General features: G+C 35.8%; 1 protein-coding gene across 2 annotated transcripts; it reads left to right on the forward strand.

Annotated features, from left to right (window-relative positions):
• Positions 1 to 3,833: 3,833 nt before the first annotated feature.
• Positions 3,834 to 8,987, forward strand: LOC141623532 (uncharacterized). 2 transcript variants are annotated; one of them, XM_074439635.1, is made up of 4 exons: positions 3,834 to 4,132; positions 7,359 to 7,765; positions 8,163 to 8,369; positions 8,589 to 8,987. In XM_074439635.1, exons 2-4 carry the CDS (start codon positions 7,508 to 7,510, stop codon positions 8,880 to 8,882), a joined length of 759 nt encoding a protein of 252 aa, XP_074295736.1. In that variant the 5' UTR covers positions 3,834 to 4,132; positions 7,359 to 7,507; the 3' UTR covers positions 8,883 to 8,987. The 2 variants fall into 2 exon arrangements, with proteins under 2 accessions (XP_074295736.1, XP_074295737.1); XM_074439636.1 differs by lacking the exon at positions 3,834 to 4,132 and adding an exon at positions 6,438 to 6,544.
• Positions 8,988 to 13,666: the final 4,679 nt, after the last annotated feature.

The following is a 13,666-nucleotide window of genomic DNA, read 5'->3' on the forward strand; positions in this document are numbered from 1 at the left end:
ACCTAACCCCGACCACAAGCCTGCCCCTTACAAAGGACCTTGTCACTACTGTGACATCAAAGGTCACGTTGCCTCCGACTGTCGCAAACTCAAAGCCGACTACCCTATGATTATTTTTCCTACCCGACAGTTTCGATCTCCCCCTCCTCATGCCCACACCGTAACCCATGCTCTGACTACCACCCCTAATGCATGGACCATCGACACTGGAGCGTCTCACTACATCACTCACAACCTCAATACTCTTGCTCTCCATCGCCCCTATGAAGGCCAGGATGACTTAATTATAGGTGACGGTCCTCGCTTCCGATCTCTCATATAGGTTCTTTCACTATTCCCTCTTCTTCCTCTCGTCCTTTAATTTTTAATAATGTTCTTTGTGTCCCACAAATTTCTCATTTATTTTCTATCACTCAATTCTGCGCTGATAACGATGCCATTGCACTTTTCTCACCAACTTCTTTTTTATAAAGGCTCGCACCACGGGAGCGATACTCCTTCAGGGTCCGCTTAATCATGGCACATATGTATGGACACCGGCCTCACCTCACGCTCTTACCGCATCCGTTTCCTTGACACAATGGCATCACCAACTAGGACATCCGTCATCCGCTATTCTCAAGCTTTTAAATACTCGTTTTAATTTTAATATTTCCGAATTAAATACAACCCGGATGGATCGATTAATCAATATAAAGCTCGCTTAGTTGATAAGGGTTTTAATCAGCGTCCTGGTGTTGATTATTCCGAGACATTTAGTCCCGTCATTAAACCCACCACAGTTCGTCTCATGCTCGTAATTGCCATCGCTAATGGCTGGCCTCTCCGACAACTTGATGTAAATAATGCGTTTTTTACAAGGTCATTTGTCCGACAATGTTTACATGATTCAGTCACCTGGATTTGTGGACACGAGCAATCCGACACATGTTTTCAAATTATCTAAAGCAATTTACGGTCTCAAGCAAGTCCCTAGGAGGTGGTTTACTAAATTGCGCACCTATCTTCTATCGTATGGGTTCGTTAATTCCATTTCTGATTCTTCGCTATTTATCTTTACTAAACATGATATTCGTTTATTTGTTTTGGTTTATGTGGACGATATAATCGTCACTGGCTCCTCTGTGGCAGCCATCGACACGTTTATTGAAGCAATTTCTCGTCGCTTCTCGCTTAAGGACTTGGGTCCATTGTCCTATTTCCTTGGTATTGAGGTCACTCTGACCCAACGAGGTTTACATCTTAATCAATCGAAATATATATCCGACATCCTACTCAAGTACAATATGGAAGATTGTCGACCTGTTTCAACACCCATGTCCACGGACACTTTGCTACTTCGCCAACCTGACTTACCCGTCCACTACGAAACAAAGTATCGTGCCCTAGTGGGTAGCTTACCATACTTGTCACTCACTAGGCCTGATATCTCCTTTACGGTAAATAAGCTAGCTCAATTTCTTACTCATCCGACCGAGTCCCATTGGACTGCATTGAAGCGTCTACTCCGGTATCTTAAGGGCACTCTTCACCTTGGTATTCATTTAAATCGCTCTTCCCCATTTGTTCTTCATGCGTACTATGATGCCGACTTAGGGGGTGATACAAATGACTATGTTTCTACTGATGGCTATGTTGTGTTCCTTGGGTCGAATCCTATTTCTTGGTCTGCGAAAAAGCAACGGGCTGTGTCTCGCTCTTCAACTGAAGCTGAGTTCAAGGCTGTATCCGACACCACAGCTGAGATTCTCTGGCTGCGTGCTCTGCTTTCCGAACTTGGAGTGTCAATCCCGCACACTCCCACGATCTACTGTGACAATTTGGGTGCTTCTTGCTATTCTGCTAACCCAATTTTTCATTCCCGTATGAAGCATCTTGCGTTGTCCTTTCATTTTGTTCGTGAGCAGGTCCAACAAGGTCACCTTCGTGCAACATATAAATGGCTCAGATCAAATTGTCGACGTTCTCACCAAACCGTTGTCTCGCTCTCGGTTTGTGACGTTGCTTTCCAAGACTGGTCTCACTCCTAGACCGACCGTCTTGCGGGAGCGTGTTAAAGATATTCCCGTATCTTCTTCGATATCTCGTAAATAATGCATTTAGGAAATTGTAAATTATTATTAGCTTTCTTTCCTTAGTTCGTCATATATTTCTTGCACATATTATTTACCCTAGATTTGTATTCCTTAATATCGTATCTTATAATTGTATAAATACTCGTAACATCAATGAAAGATCACATTCAATCATAAAACTTGCAGTTTTCAACATGGGAAGCATTTAATCTTGTCAACGCCAAAGAACTGTTTAGCCATTTAATAGTGAATGATTTGGGCATCGAATACAAACGTTTCTTAAGAGGAGATTGGATCAAGCTTCATGGTGACTCTTCCATGTGCTCTTTCATGTTTATTTAAGTGGCTGCTACTTGGAAGGAAGACCTTCATACTGGAACCGGATGGTCGGCGTCTTGGTTTGACAACTTAACTCATGAGGGCTTCTTAGGACAAAAACTGCATTCTAAGCTTCTACCAGATCAGCGGAAAAGCAGAGGCTCTAATCATTAGAAAAGTCTTATAATGGGCAAAAGGAATGAACTCCTCCATCTGCTGTCAAAAAAAAAAAAAAAAAACTCCTCCATCTTGCAATTTCATCTGACTACCTAAAAACAATCTTGCAGATCTATGAGATCGTTTTAAGAAGTCACTGCTCCAACATGATTATATATATTAGTAATATTTCTGAGTTATGCAAAAAATTTCAATGTATTAGGTTCCGCTAATCCTTTGAACTTTGAATCAGTGCATAATAACGCGAAAAAGATTCCTACTACGTAGCAGACCTAGCAAACTTGATCGGGTAACCCGGCCCGAACCACCACCCGAACTCAAGACCCGGATTTTTATTGTTGAAAAATGATTATTATTCACAAATAACCTGATAATAGTTGACCCGAATCCGAAATAACCCGGCCCTGCCCAATCCTACTTAAAATGACGCGACCGTAACTGACCCATTTACCAGGGGGAAATATAGCAAATCACACCCATAAGTTTGATACTATGTGCAAATATAGCAAATCACACCCATAAGTTTGATACTATGTGCAATTAAACCCCGTAACTTATAAATGTAGCAAATAAGTTTATCTTAATGTGCAATTCACCACATATCTTATTTTTAGTAATGAAATTAATGAAATTTACTAAATTAAATATATTTACTATTATTAAAGGTCAACATTATTGATCAAATATTAATCCTAAAATTCCTAATTGTTAGAAAGCATGTTCAATTTTTTTTTTGTATTTTGGTGAAAACATATTCATAATATGAGAATTTTTATTTTTTAGTCAAGTTACAATGAAAAGTTACATGCCCAAAATTGTTTTGATCTTAAATTTGGTTCACATTTTTTTGTTGTAATATGTAAATATTGTATTTAATTTTTAGTAGATATATTTAAAATGATTTTATAATAGAAAATAATAGGTTTTAGTTAAAAAAAATGGTAGAAAAATTGATTTGGGCTTGATTGCACATTTTTGAAAACTTATGGGAGTAATTTACTACAAATGAAACTTAAGGGGTTAAATTGCACATAGTACATAAGTTATGAGGGTAATTTGCTACATTCCCGCATTTACCAGGTGCACATGTAGGTACATATGATTTCCATTATCTATCCACATGTTTAAAAAACCAAAATAAAAAAATCATGTACATTCTCCTGAGTTGTTTGGGCCTTGTTTCGTAATTGGGCCAATCCATTTGAAATAAGTTGTACTATTCCGTATCAAAATACTCGAAGTTAGAATGACACAACTCACACAAGCAAGAATAACAAATCTGTGTGCTTGTTGCTTGACTGCTTTTTTAGTTTTTATATTATTTGGGTTTTTCTGCTTGCTAAACAAGACAATTAATTCTGCGGCTACCAATACCATCACTCTTTCCTTGTTTAGTCAGTTACCGATTTCCCCCCGTTTTATTTCTTTCTTTCTTTTTAAAGTCTTGCAATTTTTGAGGGTTTCATACACTTACACTCCATTTCTACACTACACCATGCTTCTATAAGTTTCCGAGTTACCAAGGAATACTTTTGATTCACTATCCACCTTCCATCATTTGGGTATGTCTTTTCTATACATTCATTTTTTAAATTGTCGATTCATTTCATAAACTAATTCAATCTTTATATACTCCCTCAGTTCCAATCATTTGCTTTTAACTTTTTTTTTTATTCTTTACAAGAGGTATTTTAATCAAAGGTTAACAAATGATTAGGACGGAGGGAGTATACGATTTTACATTCACATCACCTTTCCCTGATTTGGGTTTCATCTCTTGGTTTCATAATTGGTCATTCACTACTAGCGATTCAGTAATTTTGTACATTTGTTTTTGTGGGCCATTCAGTCATTGCACTTAATTGATCGTATTTTACTGATGCCTTGTAAAGATTGGTAAAGAATGGGATGTTTTACTTTGATGTTCTTTTTGTTTTACACCTATTCGAATCGAAAATAATTAGGCCAGCTACCTCTTCCTGCTGTTATGTTACTCCAACCATGTTTCAGGAAACCTATTCTGTGAGAATTTCACATTTTTTTTTTCCGAAATCATATATTGCTCCCACTCTTCATATAATGTCGACTACCTTTGTGTCCAACACTAGACACTAAGATATGGGTATTAGACTAGGGGTTGTTACTTTTCTTTTCTTTTTCCTTTTTTCTTTTTCATATAGCCAAGTCTCACACTTCCACCCCCAATCCCCATTCCTGTCAAATACTTCAATACTAGTTTTACTAACACAGCCAAAATGGAGTGTCTAAGTGTCAGTTACTACTTGCCACGCGCTGGCTGTTGACGGTTTAAGGAGTAAGAGTAACAAGTGCCAAACCAGCAACAACACTACTACCTCAGTGCTTCAACGTCTACAAGAAATTGCGGGGTAGGGGGTCGGGTCTACCATGTACGGTGTACGCAACCTTATTCCCGTGTTAGTAACAAAAAGAGGTTGTTACCAAATAACCGAAAATGAATATTGCAATGAATGACTGCTATCATAATCATAGCCACTTAATGAGTTGTTGGTTCCATTACAAATGGAAAGAGAGAGTAACACACACTGACACGGTGTCCGGTGCGTGCGTGACAATCTGTTGTAAATTTGAATTGAAACACCGATACAGTCAAACACGTGTCTTGACCGATTATTAGATATAAGCCCGACAAGTTTTTAATTTTTTTTTAATAACTACGCATGTAAGCCCGACAAGTTTTCTTCAAAGTGTTTTTACTACACCTTTTTACCTTTTTTTTCCCTCTCTTCTTGTTCATATCTGACACCGTTGAAATTTAATTTGAGAAAATTTGTCTAGTGTTGGTATCGTGTCTAATTTGGCAACTCGGACTTGTGTCATATGATCTGTCGGTCGTGAGTCATGCACACATGTGACACATAGGTTACGTAAGGGTTGAATTAATGTAGATGCTGAGTAGCACTAGTTTAACAGTTTTCAGTAATGAGAATGCAAGAAGTTGTGGTTAATTTTTGGGTGGTGCTTATTCATGGACGGTTTTTACTTTTTCATGGACGTAAATGACCATTATACCCCTTTAATTTCTACACCCATATCCTCTCTCAACCCCTCAATCACCACCCCTGCTGCAACCACCAACCAACACCCCGCCCAGACCACCTCTTGATGCGTATGGGGTTGCCTCAAGTTGGTCTCGACTCAAGTATCCGAAACACACAAAGAAACTCCTTAGGACCCGTGGGAACCCGTGAGTGCCGCCAAATCACCTCACCATCCCTCCTAACTCAACCCCTTCATGCGATTGTTCTTGATAGAATATAGCCAAATTGATACTCCAAAATTGCACTGAAATATTAGTATAGCAAAAGTTGGGAGTAAATAGGTGTCAGTGGCATTAACATTTGGTGCCCAAAATTCCTGGCTTGGTGGAGTTCTATGAATAACTCCATTATCATGCTCTGCCATTTTAGCTATTGGTAAGCCAGAAGCCGATGCAAGTAGTTTGTGGGCAAAGCCATGAACTTCATGAGTCAAACAAATGTTTACTTTCAGAATTTTTGCAATTGGCAACCACCCAGACTCGCACTCCCCTCTCCCAGATCCCAACCACCAAGACCCCCTCAAGACCACCTGAAACCGTCATGCATCGTCCCCGCCCTTGCCCTTCCGCCACCATTAGCCCCCATCTCTGCCTACCCTATAAACCCTATTTTCATAACCCCAATTTTATTTAACCCTAATTTAATTTATTTCAACTTAATTTGATGCAAAACAGTTAATGCAAAATTAATGAGGTTAGAATTCTTGTTAATATGACAACTAAAATCATTGATTAGGTAATTTGTTGAGATTTTATTAATTTTGAGAACAAGAGTAAAAGAGAGAATTTGTTTCTTTGTTTTAAGAAGGGCAATGTGTGGAAATATTATGGCAAAAAGTACATGATAGAGTAAAACTCGTCCAGGAAAGAGCAATGACGTAATTTTTCAGGGAAGGTAGTTATCAGAGCCCAACTCTTTGAACGAGTTTTTTGACTTTCCTGTTAACTGTCTGTCCTATTTCTATTTCTCAGTGAGCAGTTAACTTGGAACTTCATTGTAATATTAGGTTATATATGAATATAATTGATGAGTATTATCATTCACACTCTAGCTTGATTAGCGAAAGTTATCATACACGACGAGAAAACTCGTGAATAAGTGTGGGACTCGCTGAGTTCTAAACTCTGTAGTGCTGCGCAGAAATTAAGTTGATTGATCATTGTTGGCCACTATGTGGTCAAAGAATTGTTAGAAGAGTTACAATGGTCACAGGAACCATGTTCAAGATCTCTAGTTGCTATATTGTGTGCTTACCACTTACTTTTTTACGAGTTTATAGTAAATCAGCATATCACGCTTCAGCTATCACTATAATTTAGACCCGCAATGGGTTATCTGGGTCGGGCTTGGGTCATTATGTGTTAAGGACTTAAGGTCAATATTATCTCTTACTTTTTGGATCGTTCTTGGGTTAGTAGTCATGTATTGGATCCATTAGATTAATATCTTGTCGGGCATTTATAGGTTTTTGTTTCATGTTTCATTTTTGGTCGACAAAGTTGGTATTGAGATCTACTTCAGGTTATTCTTTTCAATTTCGTTTGGGTCGGGATAGTTCTGTGAGGTTTACTTATATTGCCATCAGCAATTTAGTAAGATGTTTCTCTCATGTGCTGTAGTTTCAATATCTTGTTACCTTGTTTTGGAATTTCGTGTGCCTAAATTTTTTCCACCTGTTCTAATATGCACCAATTTTTCATCAATTCAGGAGCCTCTTTAAAATATTTTCACCCTTGGTAACCACTTGAAGTGCTCTATTGCACTATTCTGAGGGCTTTCGGTGTACACTTCTTCGTCTTACCGTTTCTTCTGGTGCCTGTCATAATCACCACTCTGACACTTGTTTGGATCGTCGACATGTCACTCCTCCCAAAGTTGCGTTGTGTAACAGTTGATGTTACTGGTACTCTATTAGCTTACAAGGGGGAACTAGGAGATTATTATTGCATGGCTGCTAAAGCTGCAGGATTACCTTGCCCCGACTACAAACGTGTACATGAAGGCTTCAAACTTGCATATACTGATATGGCCAAGAAGTATCCTTGTTTCGGTCATGCAGCAAAGATGCCTAATATCGTTTGGTGGAAGACATGTGTTACGGACTCCTTTAAAAAGGTAAAGGCCTTTCCTTGCTTTTAGATCCTGTAATTGGCCCATTACCCCAGGGTTATGGTGAAGATAGTTATCCTCAACCACCTCTTTTGCTCAGGATTTAGCAGAGATTCTTCTAAAATGAAAGACCTCCCTTTGTTTATTTGGATTCCTTTCATCTATTTGGATTGAGTGCATTTTTCTTTTTCTTTTTTTCTGTTCGAAACAATTCAGGTTCCATTTTAGTTAAAAGACGAAAATACTTCGTCAAAATTATGTAGGTTCCGATTAACTTGACATAGATGCATTTCCTTGATGCCCCTTCATTAGAACTTGTGTACTTTAGAAATGTAACGAGTCCAAATGAATGGAGGGAGTACAGTTTTTCGGAACCTTATGTACAGTGTTTTCTTGGTGATAGGCTGGTTATGAGTATGATGAGGAGACATTTGAGAAAATTTTCAGGCGCATTTATTCATCTTTTGGCTCTTCTGCACCTTATGTTCTATTCCCTGATTCAATTCCTTTCCTAAGATGGGTTCGTGCAAAAGGTATCCCAGTTGGGCTTGTTAGCAATGCAGAGTACCGTTATCGAGATGTGATACTTCCAGCCTTAGGTTTGCATCAGGTACAGATGTTACCCAAATTTCTCAATCTGCTTGTAGCCATGTAGGTGTCACAAATGCTGTTTTACCATAATGAAAATAATTTTTCTGTAAGACCATAATTTACGAGTGCTTGTCTTTAATGGATTGTTTTACAATATTTTATTGTACAACTATTTAGTGATGTTCCTAACTTCCTATATTCTTTATTGTATTTCATTAATTATCAAACTCAAATTCAGGGTTCTGAATGGGATTTTGGAGTGTTCTCTGGTCTGGAAGGCGTGGAAAAGCCAGATCCCAGGATTTACGAGATTGCTTTGGAGAGGGCCGGAAATGTTGCACTGGAAGACGCTTTACACATTGGAGATAGTTTCCGTAAGGATTATCTTCCAGCGAAGAGTTTGGGAATGCATGCAATACTACTTGATAGATTTAAAATTCCCGATGCTGAGAACTGGAGAAAGGACGGCATTCCTGTTTATCCTGATTTGGCATCTGTACAAGAGCTTCTAGATTCTGATAACTTGTCTTGATGAGAAAATGTATCTTCCATCTTGCTCATGCATGATCATATCCATGTTGTACTCTTACAGTAAACTTGAATTTTAATGGCAAGTCTAATTGTTTTGTTGCTGCAATTTTTAGTGATCTGACTCTCAAGCGGACTTGCATAGCATTAGATAAAGTAGCTATTAACCCGCCTATTATGCGGGGTCGTTTCAAAAGAAAATAAAATTTGGTATTTAATTCCCTTTTAACTTAAAGAATGTTGTGAAATAAAGACAAAAGATAATTATTGAGAAAAAGTAGAGAGAAGAAAAGAGAGAGAGAACCGTATATTATTCCATTATGAGGTTTCCATAAGATAATACACTTTAGAATATTCTAAGATATGGACATTCATATAATATTATACTATAATATTTCATAACACTCCCCCTTGGATGTCCATCACTGAAGAAAATGTCTCGTTAAAAACCTTAAAAAAAACCCGTGGGAAAAACACTAGTGAAGGAAAAGAGTACACTAATCTTCAAACATGCATAACAAGCTGCCTCGTTAAAACATTTCCATGGAAAACCCAGTGGGACAAAACAATGGCTAAGGTAAAAGAATGCAACGCATGCTACCCCCTGATGATTACATAACTTGATAAATCTTGAAATGATCCATGATTTGACATAACTTCTCGATCGTTGTAGTACCCATTGTGGTTAATAAACTTGAATCTTCGATCAATAGAAATCCATGATAGTTTCGATATCATATTTCTTTGAAAACTTACAATCTGGATATAATCATTTCATAATAACTCTTAGATCTTCATTTCAAATAATACCTCCATAATTATGATGGAGTTTCTCCTTAATATATGACATAACATTATATTTTGAAAGTAATTGTCATCTCAATAATAATGACGATCATGACTATAACATAATAATGCGTTTATAGTGCTACCTCGTTAAAACCTTACTAGGAAAAACCCGTTGCGACAAAAAACTAGTCAAAGGGAAAAGGAGTGTAGTCATCATTCCTTAATCCTTGTTTTAAGGAGAATCAATCCGATAATTATTGAATAAATCATCCAATTACTTTGAGCAATTTTCTTTGCTAAACTATATATGTATGGATTGACTTTTTCATCGTAGATTTGCACTACATTATTCTAATCGTTATGGTAATTTTGAACCATAAACTAATTTCACATGTTTAGCAAAAAGCTCATTCAAATCTAAATTCCAATATGCTCAAATTTCAAGTTGAGACAATAACTTTTCAAATAAATTCTATAGGAGTTTTAATGTTCCATTTTGGAACTAATCACGATATGTTTCAATCGTATTGTAGAGGTTTATATATTTCATCAAGAGTTTTCAATAACTCAACTGATCAACCATTAACAATTGATGATCATTTATAAGAGGCTCCTATAGGGAGTTATCCTCAAATGAGTAGATCATAATATATTTCTCCTTTCCAATATTATCCATTCAAAATTATATTATGAAACGTGTGCATGCATATGATATGAAACTAAGTTCTAAATAACATATTCTAACAAATATGCAATAATAATAATGTAAATATTAAAACTAATATGCAATGATGAACTTACTCTCTATATGCACATGATGATGACTCAAAATGCAAAGTGTACAGTTTTCTTTTCAATATTCATATATAATTTCGATTGACTTCAGGTCAATGGATGGACTTCAGGTTCATGAGCTCATTTATAATCAAAGATTATATGTCGACAATCAAAATTAGACTTACATATAAGATTCCCATTTTCTAGTCCATTTATTAAATTCCGCGCTTAAATGCATATCGGTTCCTTAAACATATCTATATAATTTCAACATCTCGTGATATTATCAGCACTGAATTAGTGATATCTGAATATATTTGGTACCATTCCTTTTCTATATAGGCCATCTATTATCATTCAGATATTTATGTCACTTCCGGGACATCCAAATTCTTTACTCCATAGGAGTATCAACTGCCCAAACTTGCCATTTTCTTATTACTTGAAATATGTGAACCGATATGACTCTCACACTATATTTCACGTGTGCTTTATTGTTCAATTTGGCAAGAAACTAATTTTTTATTACATATATTTTCTATGACTAATTTATAGCTCGCTATGCCGCCACATGTAGGGCTAATCTGTCTATAATTAAATCATAGATTTCAATGTATGAACATATCACATTTTGATAAGGTTATCAAACTGGTATCATAATACATCTTCATAACCAAATGAATACCATAATTTCTAATTCCATGGACCTCTACTTGATGTATTTCATATTGAAAACAAACCGATAAACTTCAGGTTCAGTTGGGGATAATTTACTTGTTTGTTTTTACCAGCTTTTCCTTATCATTCTCCCCCTAAGGTGGTAAAAACTATAACTACCTTATACCTTAACTTTTCATATCACCGATGAAAATTTATAGGGGCATTTTTGTATAATAACCACAAATTTCGGGGAGTAACATATAACGCTGTTGGATTTTAAATGTGCTGAATCACAATGCCCAATTTGGAGACTAACGATTTCATATAATAATCAAGCTGTGATTTCCACACAATAACAACTCAAAAAAAATAATATGTGGCTACAAGACACTTAATATAGTGTCAATCCATATATGAACATTTAAGTTTTTTTATTACACTCTGAGTAGTTGTTAGATCTTCAACATCAAATATACCCAATCTCCGTGTAATGTCTTGCCTATAATAAATTTACACGAGAGAGTGTCATCACTTATATTTTCTTTAAGATAAACTTCAGGTTTATCTAAACGGGTATAATAAAAACCCGGATGGCCTTAGTTGTCACATCTTAACTATTTCATGTCAACTTTCTTAGTTTGCTTACAATACATGGCAATCTTTCATAAGAATAAAATGTGTCTCAATTACTTATCATATACCACATTTTAGTTGACTATATTTCTCAGGGTAAACTTGTAGTTAGCAATACTTTATTCAACCGGATAAATGATGTGACATATGACACAATAGGTGTCTCATATATGTAGGCAAAACTCATCGATATTCCAATGGAATATATTCCTCTTTCAATATTTTCATATGACCAATAATTATAATCGTCAACAAATAAAATGATGACATACTCATGCTTATCACATCCTTTTAATGTATTGTATAGCATGATGATACATGTAAATTGACCACAATTCAACTTACAAAACAGTTATTCCCTTCAAGGTTGATAAAATATTCAACAACTATCAAATTACTTCTACTGTTCAACCATTCTCCAGATATCATATATTGGTCACATGATCACTTTTATTTCAGGACTAAAGTAAATGTCCTATTCCATACGGAATATTAGTGTTTTAAAATAAACGCATCACGTCCTCGTATTTTACCAATACCGGTGGCATAATTTTCTCCAACAAAATCATAATTTATTAAATCTCATATGCCATAGTTTTATATGTCGTTGACAACTAATTGAATAAATCCAAAGTTTATTCTAGTTTAATAATCACCATATGATAAATGTGAATTGCAAACACTATGAATTTCAGGCCACGGTTTTAATATCTGTAAACATTATGAACTTCATGTCATAATTTTGTATATGTAAATACTATGAACTTTGGGTCATAGTTTCATTATTTGCAAACACTATGAACTTCAGGCCATAGTGTGAATGTCAAAATTTCAACCAATAAATAATTTTGTTTTCTCATATCAAATTTCGAGCATATATGAGTCTCAAACGACTTTTCATGAGATATTGGCATTTTTTTCAATGAACAAATTTTGGCTCAATAAGGCCACACCATTAAGCTCAGTTATCTTCTTTACTTGGCTCATCAAATGCCACATTATTAGGCTCAATTTAGGCCGCGACATTAGGCTTATCATAATGCCACGTTCTCGATCTCTGTCACCGACAGAGTCTTTTGAGATGTCACATTCACTTCCAGGAATGGATCAAATTTCATTTCTCATTATACTGTTCAACATCAAGTGAACAAGAATCAATTCGCAAATAAATTTGCCTTTCAAAAAGACCGCTTTAAACTCATTTGCGGTTCAAAAACACAGCCGTGAACTTCTGGTCACTAGCATTTACACGTGGACTTTTGGCCACTTACACTTATACAATATGAAAATATTGTACTGATGAGACAGTGTTAAAATTAGTATACACCTTCAAAACTTTGAACTTCATGCCAAAGTTACAATATGGACATATCTCTCATCTTTATAATATAAATCTTTTGGAATTTCATTCCCAAAATAATATGATATGTACTTTATTCAAAATTTGTTCACCACATATATGGAACTTCAAGTCCGATAATATATTTCCACAAAACTGATAAATCTCTTATATACAGTTGAGAAATTCCTTTAATACATGTGAAATTCAAGTGTAATCACCAATAAAATAAAATTAAGAATGTATATCTTATTTATTAATAATTAGTAAAACTAAACAAGTGATGTGTTATCTCATAGCAAGTTACGCAAGATTAGAAAACTTGAACTTATGATCTTACAAAAACACCGATGAATTTATACAGTTTAACTCCTAATGGTGTAACACCCCTTTCTTACCCGGCCAAGGTAATTAAGAAATGTTACCGTCTCGATTTCCCGAGGTAGTGAAATCGGAATTACAATTAAGAAACTTTATTAAATAAATAACAAGTTTAGTGATTATAACATAAACTAATGAATAAATGTGAACTATACAAATTACAAGTCAACTACCATCTATGTCATCTATACTATGCTACTCGACTCCGA

This window comes from Silene latifolia, chromosome X (assembly GCF_048544455.1).
Source record: "Silene latifolia isolate original U9 population chromosome X, ASM4854445v1, whole genome shotgun sequence".
NCBI lineage: Eukaryota > Viridiplantae > Streptophyta > Magnoliopsida > Caryophyllales > Caryophyllaceae > Silene > Silene latifolia.